Consider the following 16,678-nt stretch of genomic DNA (forward strand, 5'->3'; position numbering starts at 1 on the left):
TGTTCAATATCCGTGTCTCTATTTCTCTCTTGATCAATTATCTCTTCTTCCTTTTCTCTTTTCACTTAATAACAACAGTTGTTAGGTTGGCTCAGTTGAAGAAAGCAACTCACATTTGTGTACCTGACATTAACTATCGATTTAATTTTTTTCAATTTGAAGAGATTAAGAAATGCTGAAACTTCTAATAACTGTCGGTTTGGCAGTTGGGACCGTTTATTCGCTGACTTGTTATAATGTGAGTTTCCGAAATTTTCAGAACATCTGAAAGTTGAGAACTCAGAAGATTAGGTTTAAATTTGTGAAAAAATATTGATTGCAGGGAAGTAAAACGTTGGCGTTTCAAAGTGTAGGTGAGACAACAGAGGAGTGCCCCGAGTCATCATATTGCTATAATATGTCAACTTCTGCAATGGTTATGGTCAATTTTGTGAAGGCTGGATGTTCGAGATGGAGGTGTATGGTTAGTCTAAAATTCATGATTTCTAAACTTAAACTTGGGTTAGGGATGTATTTCTTGGCACTCACTTATTTCCCAAAATAGTTTTTTTCTAAATCTACAATCAGGTTGCCATTTCAGCTAGCAAAAGACACATGTATCTTCACAACCTTCCAAATGGTTCCAGTCAGTTTGTGCTGTTGTAGTTATGATCGATGCAATGTTGGTGGAAACCCTGTATATTCTGACAAGTTAGTTTCCATTTTTTAAACTCTAACTGTTCACTTGGAAAAATTAAAATTTCTATTCAAAATGTTTTTATAGGAACTTGTTTGGTTGTTAACTACATATACCGTATATTTTTTATTAGTAATGTCTATTACTGTAACCTTTTTTCGAGAACAATTTATATTTGAAACAATTTAATGGAATTCTTCCTGCACTGCTCGATGGTTCCACAATAAATTACTCTAAAAACTTTTTTAATTAAAAGTTTTTTTCTGTTAAATTATTTCACAGTGTTCATAAATTTGTACTCAAAATATGAGCCTTTGTAAATGAATAATAATGTTCTCAATTTCAAAATAAGCTCTCAATAATTAGTACTGCAGAACATTTTCTAACAACTATGATTCTTTACTTCTAAGTGCACAACGGTCATTTTTTGTTTGAAAAAAGTTATTTTTGTCAAAAATAATTTAATTACTAGCAATTTTTAATTTTTCCAGCCCGAAACAAATCCAAAATGGTGGTGGAAACAGTGGCAACTGGAACAGCGGAGGAAACAATAATGGAGCAAGCGGAGGATCGTGGGGAAATGGGAATGCTAATAATAATAATAATAATAATAATGGTGGATCGAATAACAATGGATGGGGAAATAATAAGTAAGCCTGTTTTTACAGGTGATATTGTTTAAAAAAGTGTATCTGGGTTTTGTAGAATTCCCTAATTTTTAAACCATTTTTTTAACCGTTTTCAGATGGCTTCCAAGTTTGAAATAACTTTTTAAAAAACTTATTCACTCGTATATTTACTGCAGAAATAGTGGCGCTTCATTTTAACTAAATTGTTTTTTTTTCAGTGACTGGAGCAGCAACTACAACTATGGAGGCTCAAATGCAGCCAACGAGCCAAAAATGTAAGAAATCTTTAACTTCAAACATTTCAAGAATTTAAATATTTTCAATTAAAAGTGTTTAATTAACCTTTTAAAGGACAAAACAAACAGTTGCTGGAGATGATTCATGGAACAAAAACAAATGGACAAACAAACAAGTCGAGGATATGTTCAAAAAATCCATTGATGATCGTGGGGACGAGATCCAACTGGAAGATGATTTCAAGAAAATCGATAAAAATTACAAGACACAATCAGTTCCTCAGGAGTCATTGAGAACACTTTCCGCGCGGAAGGAAGTCGAGAAAATTCCATTTGTAGCTGGAAAAAGCTCAGGAGTTGGAGCAAAGACCACAGCCAGTCCTACTACTGGAAAGTCCAAAGAAATTCAATTGTAAAATTTAATGTTTTTATATTTAACAAGTTTATAAATAATAAAGTTTGAAAACCAAAGAAAAAAGACTATAAAAATTGTTTTAAAAACCTTAAAAATTATTTGGCATTCGAACTTTTTTTTTTTTACAGATTTTTTTACTCCATTTTCAAGCCAAGTTGCCAGAAAAGGTTGCAGTCGCAGTTGAGTAAAATCCACCTCCCATCCAATAAATCCGATTTCCGTTCAAAACCTGTTGATGCTTCTTCTTTGAGTTCCTCTTTTATGACTTTTTGTGTTCCGATTCACGTTTCTGTGAAGTAGTCCACGTAATCCGTGTTCCGTATGTGCCACAACCATCTGACCAATGACAATACAAAATGTGTTGTGTGTACAAGAGAGAATGAGGGAGCAAGAACACATAAAAAACAACAACAATAATGCTGCTCTCTCACTTTCTGTATTTCAATTGAATCAAAAATGTCCGTGCTCATTTATTTGCTCTCTGGGTTGTCCGCAGAGCCTGCTGCTGCTCATTGAGCTAACCAGTTCAGTGGTCTCCAATTCACGGATACATATAAATACAGATTGATGTATGCAATTCACGTATTTCCCGCGTGTTTCAATCAAACTATATATGTTAGCTTTACTCATTTTATTACTGGCAGGTAATTTTTAAACGTTTGATCCTTTAAAGGGGTACGGTAAGAAGAAACTACAAATTTACATATTACTTATAATCTAACACTGTAGGAGCTTGCGAAATTGTTCCAGATTTTTAGAAAAAGTACAACTTTTGCAAAAATTTAACAGAACAATTTTGGGAAAAAAAAAGAAATGTTAGTGTTTTTTCTATTTTGTGTTTTTATATATTTTAAGTCCATATTAGTATATTTTGACCTGATTAGCCTTCAGGCCTATGTGCCTATTTTTTTTTTCTTGCCTGCTCATTGCCAATTTTGTTTTGGTATGCACAGCGTTTGCATATCATTTCTAATATTTTAGATTTTATGAAAGGAAAAAACAATGATTTTTTTCACAAAAAAAATATATGCCGAAAACGAGATTGGCGCTAATATTCAGAGAATTAAACTATGGAAATTCAATTCATTTTAAGTTTTGAAGCAATTCTCCATATTTAAAAAGTTGTAAAATTATCTAAAAAAAGCCAGTTCTCGAGATTTTTTTGGAATAAGAAAGTAGTTTGAACAGAACAATTGAGGGATGAAAACACCATTTTTCGCTAATTTGTGTTTCAATTTCCAGCACAGCAAATCACACCACAGTGCCAACAATGTGGAAATCGGCGAATAGTGCAACAATATAGGTCATATCCGCAGAAAAAGTTCAACTTTAATTTTGAACAATTTTTCAGCAGATTCCCCGGATTTACGTGAGTTCTCTGTATTTTGGAAATTTTTGAAAAAATTCTCTGAATCCAAAAATTCAAAAAAAAAGTAAAAACTTTAAAAACTCATAATCTTTTTCTATTCCAGATCTCCTCAACGTCAGCCACCCTCCCAACCTCGTGTATTTAATAGTTATGGTCAAGAAGCCGAAACATTTGGCTCAGCGATCGGAAAATCAATCGGGAGGAGAATTCAACAGGTTTGTGTCAATATTGAAAGCAAAAAATTTCAAGGAAATTTGAAACTTTTCCGCGTGGATTGATCGGAGGAACAATAGAATAAAATGATTGAGACTATGCAAATAATATGGGATTTTTGAAAAAAAAAAGAAACTATTGGACTCTGAGGTTTTTGAAAATCTTTTTTCTGTGACGTGCTCATCGCAATAATAATAATAATAATAATGTAAAAATTATGGGAAAAAAGTGTATTTCCTCTAATAGTACTGCACCCCATTTCCCAGGTTTGGTGAAAAATTGTCAGCTAACAGCTAAATCAATTTTCGATTTTAAATTTAATAAATTTACATCTACTAAAAATATTATATTTCACCTAAGTTGTTATATTTCCAGGCAATGGCAGCACAAGACCCAGCATTTGACATCGAGTTTGCACAACCATCATCTCCAGCATCCACATCATCTACCGCATATTCCCCACCGCCTGCCACGTCATCCACAACATATGGATCCTCGATCCCATCCACATATCCCCCATCAACTTTTGCTCCATCAGCATACCCAACTTCTTCATCATGGGGTTCAACACATCCACCAGAAGATCTTCCAACTGTTCAACAAGCATTCCAACAACAGCAACAATCATATGGAACAGTTCAACCTCAAGTTTCACTTGCGCAAAGTTTAATCGGAAACTCAAACGGATTCGGTGGATTACCGGGACTTTTGCCTCCACCAAGTAACGGAGACTGTCCATGGTGTTCAGGATATCGAGGAAAACGAGGTCCGGATACGGAAAAGGAAAAGAAAAACGAGAAGATTTGAGGCGTTTACTTATTTTTCGATTATTTATTTTAATGTTATTTACGCAAGTATTATTTCAAATTAATAATATATGTATATTTAAATTATTTCCTAATAGATGTGCTCCAGAGGTGTGCGGAACTTTTTTGCCGATGGTTTTTTGGAATTATATACAGAGTTATAGAGAAACATTCGTACTTTTTGAAAATAATGATAATTTCAGTTGAAAAGTTTAAGAAGTTGCTCAAAAACATACTTAATGGGCCGGTCGGCATAAATAGGTTGCGGCTTTGAGACAGTTTTTGGGAATTTTTTCAAAACTTTCAATTAAAGTTAGCATTATTTTCAAAACGCACAAATATTATTTCATATTTCTATATAAATTTCCAAATAAAAATTCAACACAACAATCAGAAAAAGGAAGTTTCGTAAAAGTGCCGTAAAAATGGGTGTTACTAGTTTCAAGATTTTGAGAACTTATATTTATTCCTGAAAAAAACAATAAATTGAAAAAGTGAGAAGCAATGGGATTCTGGACAAAAAACTGACATAGAGACACATTCAGCACGGTTTTTTACTTTTATACAATTTTAAGTGAGCACTACTTTTGAATAATTACAAAAAGGAAGAGATAAATAGAGATCACAAGCAATTATTTTACATTTTTTGTTCAAATTTGATCAATAATCTCTTCTAAACTAATTTGCCCGGGTTCCTTCTTCAACGGATCCTCTTCCTCGTCCTTAACTCTTCTGATCTTCTCCTGTTTTCGATACTTCGCCCGCCGATTCTGAAACCACACTTGAACTCGGGCTTCAGTTAAATCAATTCTCATTGCAATTTCTTCTCGTGTATAAATATCTGGATAATGAGTTTCACAGAATGATCTTTCCAACTCCTTCAGTTGTCCTGATGTGAATGTGGTACGGATTCGGCGTTGTTTTCGACGCTCGGCAGGGTTCAAAGGAGCTCCACCGGTTGAGCAGAGAGCACCTGGAAAAGTTTTTTTTTCGAATTAGTCTTGGACCCCCTTTACTCCACTTTGACAACCTTTTTCTCGGTTATCTTTGTTTCATCAAAAGGTTTTTTAAAGTAAAATATATGTTTCCATATTTTCATACTTGATAATAAGAAAAAAAGAAATTAAGCACAAAAATTGTGAAATTATGTTTTCCAGCAGCCGCCATCTCCGCGTTTTGCACACAATTTATATGCAATCTAGATATAGGCTGTCAAAGTAGAACAGCCGGTCAAGACTAATTGGAGCCTATACCCCGATTTTTTCACTCACCAACAAGAGAACTTCTTGGCAGTCCGTTCAAAACATTGCTACTTGTCCTCTGAATCGTATCACTTCCAATTAATTGTGATTTTTGATACAACTGATATTGTAGACCAGTATTAAAAAAAGCTTGTAGTGAATCGTGTGTTGTATTACGGTAGTTTGATGAGGAAGATGATGAAGATGTGGAATTGCCCGCTGAAGAGCTTGAAGTATTGTGAGCAGTTGTCAAGGCACTGAAAAAAGTGGCTTAGTATAACAGGGAGAAAACTGGAAAAAAATCTCACCGTCCACTTTGTAGATACGGAGTTGCATATTGGTGATAAATATTATGTGACTGTGGTGTATAGAAAAATGAATTTGTAACTGCAGATGGTGCAGTTGTTGGAACATCGCCTGATTGTTGAGCCACGGCGCTACTTGAAAAATAGCCACCGTATTCCATCATCATCGCCTGGAACAGATTGATAAATTCAGAAGTGTTAAACAAGAAGTTATATTAATAGAGGGAAAGGAAATAATTATTCGGTATATCACAAGTTGTGCTGAAGCAGCCGACACTTTACAGGTATTTGAGTAGAGTCAGAGTTAAGGTTAATCCTCTATGCTCTATGCTCAAATTCATAAGTTATTCTCTTCGATTAAATATAACATTAAAACAGAATATATTGCTCGTGTGCAATTTTTTCTTAATTTCATTGATTCGGTTTGAAATTTATCTGAATTCATCGAAAATTTATTTAAAATCTTCAAATTTTATAACGGCACCGGAAAAATTGGTTAACGACACAAAATTGACAATAAAACGGGATTATCCAAAACAGATCCGGCAAGACTCGAGGGCGGGGTTGGAGCTCCAGAAGTGAGCCACAAAGTGGGAGGAGCTAGGGGGTACTGTAGGAAGGATTCTCGACAGCGTTTTTTTTGCAAAAAAATGTGCAAGCTTTTTTAAAATTTAAGCAATTTTAATTTTGTTCAAAGTCTTTTTTTTTCAATTTTCCAAAAGCGAACTTCTGTAGTTTAAAAAAAAAATTGAAAAATTTTAGTTTATAATTTTCTCACTTTCTGAACTTAATAATATGCTTAATTTCAAATTCCCCTGGTTGCCAGAATTTTAAAAATAATTGCGGTTCTTAAATCTAGCTTTTTTCAAAAATATAAAATCTGGCAAAATTCTCGCGGGTACGATAGCTGAAATATTTTGCCCGTAGCAGGACCTAGGTAGCTGCCAGTCTTTATTAAAAATCAGGTATTATTGCCAGCTAGGCCTCATGTCTGCCTGCCTGTCGCCTAGTTTTTGAATTTTGGCGTTAATTCTGGTGTTCTACCTACTTCTTTTTTCATTGCAATCAATTTTCGATGTAAAACAGCAGGCATGCGTAGGTCTCCTTGCAGGCATGTTTGTGCAATTTCAATTCACTTCTTTTCTCACTAAATCCTACCAAAAACTCTGCGTCATATTGTATCCAACTGGTATTAGAGCGCACTTGACATCTCATTTCCTAAGTGTTTTCGCGTGGGGAGGGGAGGGGGATCCACCCTCCTCCCTCCCAAATGTATACGGTAAATTAGGGTCTAGTTTACACGCAATCACATCAAATTGAAGCCACACAACAGATGATGTCAAATTGTTTATTTGATTAAGCTGACAACAAATTGTAAAATGGATTTCGTCGCGACATTGGCGGACACTCGCAGTAGTTTCCATCTCGTCCGGGACGGCCCGTGTGTCCTGGCTGAAAATTTGAAAAAAATGTATCGGCTGAAAATTGCTGGGCCTGCCTTAAATGTGCCAAACTTTTGAGTAAAATTTTCACTAAAATTTTTGTGTGCTTTAGCTAGGTACAAGACAAGAATAAGTTACACTTAAAGGTGAAACATTTAGTATGTCTTTGCTCAACTTTGGCAGCCTATGCCTTCAGTTTTAGCCGAAAATTGTCAACTGACAAAATAATTGTACTTTCTAGAGGTTTTCCAGAAAGAAAATGGTTTTCTCTATTATTTTGTTAATTGATTTTTTAAAAGAATATAACAATTTTCCTTCAAAATTTTCCGTTTTTTAGAGAATTTTTAAAAAATTTTTGTGAATATTTATATCACAAAATAATTTACTAATTTTTCACTTACATGCCCAGTTGCCCCAGTCCTTCCATTCAATCCATTCTTGCCAGATCGTCCACTAGGACCAATGATCCCGGTGTTGTAAACTAAAAATTTATTAGCATTGATGTCAGTTCAAACTCGCGCGCAAATAATCCGACCAATCAACGACGCCGGGCACGCCCGCTGCTCGTCGGTGATTGGTCGGCGCTCTTCTTTGATATCAAGGAGATTTCCAACAACAAAACAAGTAACTCACTAAATCCCGCATTTCCCTGTGCTCCTTGATATCCTTTTCGTCCAGCTCTTCCACGTGGCCCCGGTAGACCAATATATCGATTTTTATTATTTCCAGGTGGCCCAACTGGTCCAACTGGTCCAGGAAATCCCGGGTAACCTTGCCATCCAACCTCCCCAGTTGGCCCGGGTAATCCAATCACCGCTTTCACCGATATTCCATTTTTCCCGTCTTTTCCCTTCTTTCCTCGTTTCCCCCTTTTGCCACGTGGCCCCGGTTTCCCGATATGGCATTGAATACATCCATTTGCAACAAGAACACTGATTCCAGAGAACCCGTTAGTCCCGTTAACTCCAGGTTCACCTGGTATTCCGTCTTTTCCTGGTTTTCCAGGGATGCCTGGTGGGCCTTCTGGACAATTTTTACTTTTTCGTTGGCAATCTGGAAATTTTTCATATTAGGTCAAGTGGTATCCCGTGGCATCTCAAATGAAATATTTTTACTTCCATTAATACCTGCCAAACATATCTCCAAATAATTCTTCTTTTTCTCCAACTTCTTTCGACTTTTCACCAATTTCTCCTTTTTCCTCACATCCACCCCATTTATAGAACCCAGTGAGCTTCCATCAACTGCCGCAACCGCATCTGGAAGATGATGTTCTGATGCTAGAACGCCTGAAAAGGTTTCATAAATGAATCATAAAATTTCAGCATTTTCTGCCTACTTTGATAGGTGTCCGCAGGAACCATCTTCTGGACATAAAGAGTTGGATCGTACTGTTGGGTTCTGTACGAAGTGGCAAAACGCCGGAATCTTCGATGAGTTTTCAGAAGGTTAATCTCGTTCCAAGCTTCATTTGAGGCATACTGAAAAGTTATGAGAGTGGGAGTTCTGTCAAAATATACACAACCTTTTTTTTATTTTTCAAACCAGCCGCTGACCGCGCCTACGGCGCGGGCAACGACTGGCACCATTAAAAGTGTTTGACACACATACCTTCAATCACTCAAAAAATTTCTCATCATGAAAAAAACTTGAAACACTTAAAACGCGGTTTACTGGCACTGTTACATGTATGTATTTTTCTACGACATGCATGTTTCAAAAATTCACAGACAGTATGAAAACTTTCTGTTACTTTTTGACCAAGACAGTAACCTTACAATACCACTACAGTACCTTGACATTATCCTCCACCGACTCCTAACCCAATATCTCTTCAAAGGACAAAAAGTCAAATTTTCCAAAACTACAGTAACCCTACCGTATACCTACAGTACCCCTATAGTACCACTACAGTACCTTGACTTGATCCCCCATCAACTCCCAAATAACTACCTCTTCTAAAGCTCTAAGCTCAATTTTTCGGAACATTCCAGAATTTTCTCGATTTTTCTAGAAAGTTCTGGAACATTCCAGAATTTTCTCGATTTTTCTAGAAAGTTCTGGAGCATTCCAGAATTTTCTCGATTTTTCTAGAAAGTTCTGGAACATTCCAGAATTTTCCCGATTTTTCTAGAAAGTTCTGGAACATTCCAGAATTTTCTCGATTTTTCTAGAAAGTTCTGGAACATTCCAGAATTTTCCCGATTTTTCTAGAAAGTTCTGGAACATTCCAGAATTTTCTCGATTTTTCTAGAAAGTTCTGGAACATTCCAGAATTTTCCCGATTTTTCTAGAAAGTTCTGGAACATTCCAGAAATTTCCCGATTTTTCTAGAAAGTTCTGGAACATTCCAGAATTTTCCCGATTTTTCTAGAAAGTTCTGGAACATTCCAGAATTTTCTCGATTTTCTAGAAAGTTCTGGAACATTCCAGAAATTTCCCGATTTTTCTAGAAAGTTCTGGAACATTCCAGAATTTTCCCGATTTTTCTAGAAAGTTCTGGAACATTCCAGAATTTTCTCGATTTTTCTAGAAAGTTCTGGAACATTCTTTTTTCCCGCCAAAAAATTTTTCTCAGAAAATTTAAATTTCCCGCCAAAATATTTTTCACAGAAAATTTAAATTTCCCTCCAAAATATTTTTCTCAGAAAATTTAAATTTCCCGCCAAAATATTTTTCACAGAAAATTTAAATTTCCCGCCAAAATATTTTTCACAGAAAATTTAAATTTCCCGCCAAAATATTTTTCTCGGTGGGTCTCACCACGACGGGTCTCACCACGGTGGGTCTCACCACGATGGGTCTCACCACGATGGGTCTCACCACGATGGGTTTCGCCACGATGGGTCTCGCCACGACGGGTCTTATCACGGTGGGTCTCGCCACGATGGGTCTCACCACGATGGGTCTTACCACGATGGGTCTCACCACGACGGGTCTCACCACGGTGGGTCTCACCACGATGGGTCTCACCACGATGGGTCTCACCACGATGGGTCTCGCCACGACGGGTCTTATCACGGTGGGTCTCACCACGGTGGGTCTCACCACGGTGGGTCTCGCCACGATGGGTCTCACCACGATGGGTCTCACCACGGTGGGTGTCACCACGATGGGTCTCACCACGGTGGGTCTCACCACGATGGGTATCACCACGACGGGTCTCACCACGATGGGTCTCACCACGACGGGTCTCACCACGGTGGGTCTCGCCACGACGGGTCTCACCACGATGGGTCTCACCACGGTGGGTCTCGCCACGATGGGTCTCACCACGATGGGCCTCACCACGATGGGTCTCACCACGATGGGTCTCACCACGAAGGATGACAGACCCCGCCCACAATTCTCAGTGACTTTGGGTGTGACGTCACAGACTACAAAGACTACATAGACTACAAACTATGGAACAAACGGAATTATTTTTTTATATATAAGTAATGATTGTTCAGTTAATGAATTGGCAAATTGCCAAAGTTTAGAAAGTTTTAATTTTTGATAAAAAAATAATTTTCAGATGAAAATACTTGAAGCATAGTAAGCGTACTTTTAAAATTTTGATAAGCTTATAAATATTTAAATGAGATTTAAACTTGTTCTAAATTTTTTAACTTACCGAAAACTCCTTCATCTCCACTGCGACCATTTTCTGAAGTCCATGAATTTCGTGAATCATTTTAGAGAAAAAATGCGCGAAAATTATCGATATAGTAGTGAATCCGATTAGGTAAACTGTGAGAATTAATGATTTAGTTTGCATATTCAATAAATTAATAAATAGTGTCGAAAAAATCATTTATTTGTTTTCGTTTATATGGACAACCTAGAGGAATCTACGGAAAGTGGGAGGAAGATGGAGAAAGTAATAAGGGAAAAGTGGTAGTAGATAATTAAAGGAAAGTACCACAGTTAGCTATAGTTACAAGCCGACAAAAAACCAGAAGTAACAGTTATTTTGAAGAGGGAAAGGAAAGATATGACAATTATGAAGAAACATCGAAATCACAGGATAAGTGGGTGTACCCAAAGAATAACAAATATCCTACTGGGGAAGAAAGAAAATGGCAAACTTGGCTTTGGCAAATGATAATTGGAATTTTAATATGTTTTTTTTTTTGATAATTATATTATACAAACTAACTATTCAAACTGGCACATTCAAAAAGTTAGTTAGGTTCATTTTTAAGATAAGTAGCAATATTGTTCCATAGACTGAAAATGGTTCAAAAATCCCACAATTGATAATGAGACTTCTCAAAAAAAAATTCAAACATTTTTTAATGTTTTTTTGAGAATTCTCAACATGAAATTTGGTCTTTTGGGACATTTTTAGGCTATTAAAAATTTGTTAAAGTTTTGCTACTTTTCCTTTGTGCTTTCAAAAATTTATCAACTACAAAAGTGCACGTTGAATTATTTTCTACACTTTTGTAGTTGATAACTTTTTTATATCACTTGAAATAACATAACTACAAACTCTTTAACTGGCTCACTTTTTTGAAAAAAAATTAGTAAAAGATGTGAAAATGGTTGTAATGCATGCATAGGTAAACGCAACAAAAGCAGTGATTATTTGAGGTGCTGAATTTATTTGGCGAGTGATTGGAGATGAACGGACCATAGCTCGAGAATGTGATTGCGGGATTGTTGCGACTGGAACACCAATACTTTCCGCTGATAGCTTGCGAGAATTGGTTATTCTGGAACAAAAATGTTTTTAATAAAAATTCGAGTTCAATTTAATATTAAAAAATATAAGTTTTCAAATCGTTTTTTTTTAGTTTCAAAAAACTTTATTTAAAAATTTCACTTCAAATTTTCGAATTTCTTTGTTTCTTTTTTTTTTGAGAGATTCAGCCCGGGTCTCCATTTGATCCCCAATATGGGTGACGTCACACGTAACAGTGGTATTTTATAGAGGTACACTAACTTATATGTTCACTTCATATGAAATGTTAAAATTTAAATTTTCGAAACAAGGAACAATTTCGTTCAAAGCGATTTTTCCTATCTTTAATATTTTACATCTCGGAATTACGACGTCACAATCGTTTTTCAGTTATTTTGGTGTAGAAAATCGTGCGTGACGTCATCATGTACCACATAATATAAAACTTACGTATAAACGGGCAAATGGTTCTCTCTGGGATGACTTGCTATACTTCTTGTAGTTATATCCCCATCCTCATTGAAAACTGCTTTTCGTGGTTTCGAATGTTTCCTCCTGATCTCAGGAATTTCTGGTATTTCGGGAATTGTTGGCATTTGAACAGCAGTCGACGAACCTGGAAACTTTTTTTTTGTTGCTAGCAAATCATTTAATGAATAAATAAAATAAAATAAACGCTAAAATAATTTTAGAAAATTTGCAGACAAGATGACAAACTTTCAAGTGGAAGCTTTACTTGGTTGAACAGCGGATACTTGAAGTGGTAATGGATCAGGTCGTGGTGTCACGTCGAGACCCTCTTCAATTCGAATCATTCGAATTAGATCTTTCATTGGATGAAGCTTCCTGTAAACTGTTTCAGAATTTTCTTAGAATTGGTCATATTACTCAGACAAAATTTTGGCCCAAGTGATAAATACCTACCCATCAGAAAACGTCCTGGAAGTTCTAGCGGTCTCAAAAATATCCACATTAATTTCAGACAAGGTATCTGTCGCCAGAGGTACTGGAATTTCTGCGATCGCAGTTTGAGCTGGTTGGGTATTTGATGGTCGAATTGCCACGTGAGGAATCATCAGATGTGACTGACCATTTACTTTGATTTCAATTGGTTCTAACTGAGTACTTTGAATATTTTCAAGATTTTGTTGTTGTTGTTGTTGGGAAGAAGAAGATCTTCGGAAATATCGAGAACAACAACATATTGATGAGGATGGACTATTTGGAGACATTTGTCTGAAAATTTTAGAGACTTGGCGAGGTGTTGATTTTCAAAGAAATTTTCGAAAGGTCTCATAACGAAATTCAACCTTTAAAAAGCATTTTAAGTACACTAGTTTGACATTTCTGGAATTTAACTACTCTACCTTTAGAAGTCCTCTGAATTTGAAATTCGCGCTCGAGAATTGCGCTCACCAATCAGCAGTACACGAAGGACAAAGTGAACTCTGTTGATTGGTCGGCACAATTCTCAATAGCGCGCGAATTTCAAATATCCTCAGCAATTTGACTCTAAACTAGATGTATTTTTAAACAAAGTGGTCAAAGTCAATACGAAACAAAAAAGTTGAAAAGCTCGAACCAAAGTATATAAAAATCAGCAAAAAAAAGCGAAGCAAAACCTAACTCAGTTAGCTGTTACGAGAGCTCTTTTCCCCTCTCTCGCGTTTCTTGGCAACCGATATATTCTGTTAGGTTGACTGGTCGAAGGTGTTGTCAGAAAATATAAAAGAAAATATGGAGAGGGAGGGAGGGGAAGATGAAGGAGCTATGCGATCTGTGATATGATAAGTAATTAGAGGGTTTGTGTGTGTGTATGCATACGCATGAAAAGCTCGAAAGAAATGTTTTTCTTAGAATTTGAAACTTTTTTGAGGGTAAAAACGTTTTGAATAGAGGAGGGTAATTTCTAATTCGGTTGAGATTTTTTCTTTAAAAACTTCTAGAGAGGGAGTTTCTATGTAGGCATCAATAAATTCCTGTCTGCCTTTCAGCCTTCAAGGCCCCCTGTCGTATGTCTATATCTTAAGCCACCACACGATTTCTAGGCCAAAATTCGTTCAGAAAAACATTAATTTAAAATTTTTTAAATTTCAACCTTTAATTAACTTTTTTCTCAAGTAGTTAAAAAAGCTGGGACGAGGGTATTTTATAAAATATTGGTTAAAAAAATACAAAAAGGATAAAAATTCAGCCTAGGATTTCCGAGTTTTTTATCCTTACTTTTCGAGGTCAATTTTGAAAAGTTTCACACAACGTCCGATGTCCTCCAACAATGTGGTATCTTACGATTCAAAGATACGGTAACAGGTCTCGACGAGACCGGAAGCATTTCTAGTGTGCGCCTTAGCAAGTTTTTTTGAGAGCAATAAATGACAAACCAAATAGAAAATAGAAAGCTACAGTACTCTTTGATCGCGTCAGGACCTGGTACCGGTCTTTTCTGTCAAAAATATGACTCCGCAACTAGATAAAAACTAGGTAAGGTAGGTATGTAGGTAGGTAAAAATTCAAAGGGCAAAAAAAACTACAGGAATAATTAAAAATTTGTGTTCAGTGAACAGAAAGTGTCAATCTATCTATAATGTATGTCATACTGAACCGCATAATAAAAATGATAAAAATGTTCACAAGCGCCTCCGGAAAACGTGGTTTTATCAGTAGTTTTGACTCAGGGTTCTTATCCATTTGGGTTACTGTAGTTGAGCTCGATTTTCCTGACATTTAAAATATTATTTTTTATAACGTTCTTTGCATAAAACTGCAGGAAAAAATCAGAATTACAATCAAATTATTTTTTAAAAAAATAATAGAAATAAATTTTAAATCATTTTAGATTATTTAATTATTCACTTTTTTCCAACTTTTCGTCCCTTGCTCTTCCGGCTGCTGCTCTTCCTCTTATCTCTCGGCTGCTCATTCGAACTATCGGAAAGCCTTTCCGCGGCGCCTGAAAATCAATTTTACTGAAATTCTATCACAAATCATGTTCAGGCACACTATTTTACCTCTTTTTATCAGTTTGATAATGACATCAGGCTTCTCACCAGACACTCCAGTTGCCACGTCATTAGTGGAGGCTTGTTCGGAAGCTGACGCGTTCTCTGGAAATGGAAACAGATGAAAATTATGTTGTTTTATGTTTGTTTGTTTTTATTTTAGATTTTCTATGCCAGAACCATGTGAAAATCCGTCCGAAATTGCTAATCAAGGTCCTGGCACGAGAAAAACGTTTTCGCTACCGTACCCACGCCTAAAAAACAAATATTGATTTTTCATATTTTTCACATAATTTATCGAATAAAATTACGAGTTATTCTGTTTTATTCTAGTTATTTGTTGATAAATGAGTATCTTTTTATTTAAAAGTTAGGAATAATCAACGAAAATTTCGCAGCATCAAAATTTCAAAACTACAGTAATCTTTAAAGGCGCACCCTCGTTTTTATTTAGAAAAATTATCTTTTCGAGACCGGGTACCGTATTTTGCGCAACAATGCAAAATTTCGCATCTGAAACAAAAATGTTCGTAGGAACTACTACGGTAGCTGAGAAAATTTCGCTCGTGCCAGGACCTTGGTCGGCATTTTTATTGTGAATTACATTTTTTGTAAAAACTGAATTTTAAAGAATTCAATTTTTTTCAGAAATTAATACTCGTCTTACCCAAAATTAAAACAAGCAATAGAAAAGCAAACACTCGGTAGTTCAGAACCATATTTGACGGCTAAAACACTGAAAAAAAAGAGAAATGACTATGTCTTCGGACTTTAGTTTTTTTTTGTTGAAAAGAATTTTATATCGTTTAGTAGTCGTCAAAGTGCCTCCCCAACAACAATAACGTACATCTATTGTCAAAAGATGATTGCTCATTCATAGGTTGTTGAGCTGAAAGAGAAATTTCGAAATTTTTCCGGATAATTCGTGAAAACGCACATTCGAAGATCGCTCCTGCACTTATAGAAGTTTTGCAGAAGAACCTTGAGAATAGAAATAGAAGAATAGAAAACTTTTATTATTTGAATTATTTAATTTAATGGCAACACAATATCATTAGATTTCTTCAACAAGTTTCAAAATTCGTTTCAGTACAATTGGAATGTCACAATAAAGGTTTGCATTATGGTAGGGTCTCTCAAATCGAACAGTTCCAGCGATGATGTATGTGCCATTAGGCTTCTCGACCACATCCAAATGATGAGATTTCAGATAGTTAACCACTCGATGAGCTCTCTTCTTGATATCTTCCTCTGAATCTTCAGCTCCACTGCTACCGCCTTCTATTCCGTCATTCTCGAAGTATTTCTCGATTGCCACGTGGATTTCCGGGTTTTCGGTATTTTTAAGTTTTCTGATCGATTTCACGGAGCAGCTTGGTATCCATTCAATCGATTTAATTGAAGTAGCTGGAATTTTGGATAATGAAGAAACGAATTTGTTAACTAAAAATAATAATTCTTACAATTTTCTTCAATTTTCGCAATTAATAGCGATTGGCTAACAGGATCCCTTGTCATCAAGTGTCCTGTCGTAGATTCTTGTCTTCTGACGTCACCCGTGTCAAGTTCAATTTGAATTTGGTGTCCGAGAAGGTCCCAAATTTGATCATTAGACATCATTTTAGATTTGAGATCTGTAAATTTTGCTGAAATATAAATTGGTTCTCAATAAAAATCG

The 16,678-nt window shown here is 35.8% G+C and overlaps 7 protein-coding genes across 8 annotated transcripts; 2 read left to right on the forward strand and 5 right to left on the reverse strand.

Moving 5' to 3' along the window:
* Positions 1–67: 67 nt before the first annotated feature.
* pqn-24 (Prion-like-(Q/N-rich)-domain-bearing protein) lies at positions 68–2,015 on the forward strand. The gene is made up of 6 exons (NM_058990.8): positions 68–238; positions 323–463; positions 581–690; positions 1,168–1,326; positions 1,524–1,580; positions 1,657–2,015. The coding sequence occupies exons 1-6, from the start codon at positions 173–175 to the stop codon at positions 1,955–1,957; spliced, it is 834 nt and encodes a 277-aa protein (NP_491391.3). The 5' UTR covers positions 68–172; the 3' UTR covers positions 1,958–2,015.
* A 447-nt stretch (positions 2,016–2,462) lies between these two features.
* Positions 2,463–4,431, forward strand: idpp-10 (Intrinsically Disordered Protein, expressed in Pharynx; the record flags this gene model as incomplete). Of its 2 annotated transcripts, NM_001083131.6 has the most annotated exons (4): positions 2,463–2,600; positions 3,199–3,325; positions 3,429–3,540; positions 3,914–4,431. In NM_001083131.6, the coding sequence occupies 4 exons, from the start codon at positions 2,528–2,530 to the stop codon at positions 4,343–4,345; spliced, it is 744 nt and encodes a 247-aa protein (NP_001076600.1). The 2 variants fall into 2 exon arrangements, with proteins under 2 accessions (NP_001076600.1, NP_001367658.1); NM_001379856.1 differs by lacking the exons at positions 2,463–2,600; positions 3,199–3,325; positions 3,429–3,540 and having other exon boundaries at positions 3,917–4,345.
* A 366-nt stretch (positions 4,432–4,797) lies between these two features.
* On the reverse strand, positions 4,798–6,060 carry ceh-17 (Homeobox protein ceh-17). The gene is made up of 3 exons (NM_058992.6): positions 5,894–6,060; positions 5,616–5,842; positions 4,798–5,317 (listed from the first exon to the last, which is right to left on the reverse strand). Exons 1-3 carry the CDS (start codon positions 6,055–6,057, stop codon positions 4,995–4,997), a joined length of 714 nt encoding a protein of 237 aa, NP_491393.1. The 5' UTR covers positions 6,058–6,060; the 3' UTR covers positions 4,798–4,994.
* Positions 6,061–7,224: 1,164 nt separating this feature from the next.
* col-52 (Collagen triple helix repeat protein) lies at positions 7,225–11,071 on the reverse strand. The gene is made up of 6 exons (NM_058993.3): positions 10,949–11,071; positions 8,672–8,813; positions 8,460–8,621; positions 7,966–8,385; positions 7,734–7,813; positions 7,225–7,342 (listed from the first exon to the last, which is right to left on the reverse strand). The coding sequence occupies exons 2-6, from the start codon at positions 8,694–8,696 to the stop codon at positions 7,247–7,249; spliced, it is 783 nt and encodes a 260-aa protein (NP_491394.2). The 5' UTR covers positions 8,697–8,813; positions 10,949–11,071; the 3' UTR covers positions 7,225–7,246.
* A 62-nt stretch (positions 11,072–11,133) lies between these two features.
* D1007.3 (uncharacterized protein) lies at positions 11,134–13,237 on the reverse strand. Its single transcript, NM_058994.4, has 4 exons — positions 12,926–13,237; positions 12,738–12,847; positions 12,452–12,617; positions 11,134–12,032 (listed from the first exon to the last, which is right to left on the reverse strand). The coding sequence occupies exons 1-4, from the start codon at positions 13,231–13,233 to the stop codon at positions 11,822–11,824; spliced, it is 795 nt and encodes a 264-aa protein (NP_491395.1). The 5' UTR covers positions 13,234–13,237; the 3' UTR covers positions 11,134–11,821.
* A 1,401-nt stretch (positions 13,238–14,638) lies between these two features.
* Positions 14,639–15,773, reverse strand: nssp-4 (uncharacterized protein). Its single transcript, NM_001025899.3, has 3 exons — positions 15,668–15,773; positions 15,010–15,105; positions 14,639–14,951 (listed from the first exon to the last, which is right to left on the reverse strand). Exons 1-3 carry the CDS (start codon positions 15,717–15,719, stop codon positions 14,851–14,853), a joined length of 249 nt encoding a protein of 82 aa, NP_001021070.2. The 5' UTR covers positions 15,720–15,773; the 3' UTR covers positions 14,639–14,850.
* Positions 15,774–15,996: 223 nt separating this feature from the next.
* Positions 15,997–16,634, reverse strand: D1007.4 (AD domain-containing protein). The gene is made up of 2 exons (NM_058995.4): positions 16,464–16,634; positions 15,997–16,407 (listed from the first exon to the last, which is right to left on the reverse strand). Exons 1-2 carry the CDS (start codon positions 16,615–16,617, stop codon positions 16,055–16,057), a joined length of 507 nt encoding a protein of 168 aa, NP_491396.1. The 5' UTR covers positions 16,618–16,634; the 3' UTR covers positions 15,997–16,054.
* Positions 16,635–16,678: the final 44 nt, after the last annotated feature.

This window comes from Caenorhabditis elegans, chromosome I (genome assembly GCF_000002985.6).
Source record: "Caenorhabditis elegans chromosome I".
Classification (NCBI taxonomy): Eukaryota; Metazoa; Nematoda; class Chromadorea; order Rhabditida; family Rhabditidae; genus Caenorhabditis; species Caenorhabditis elegans.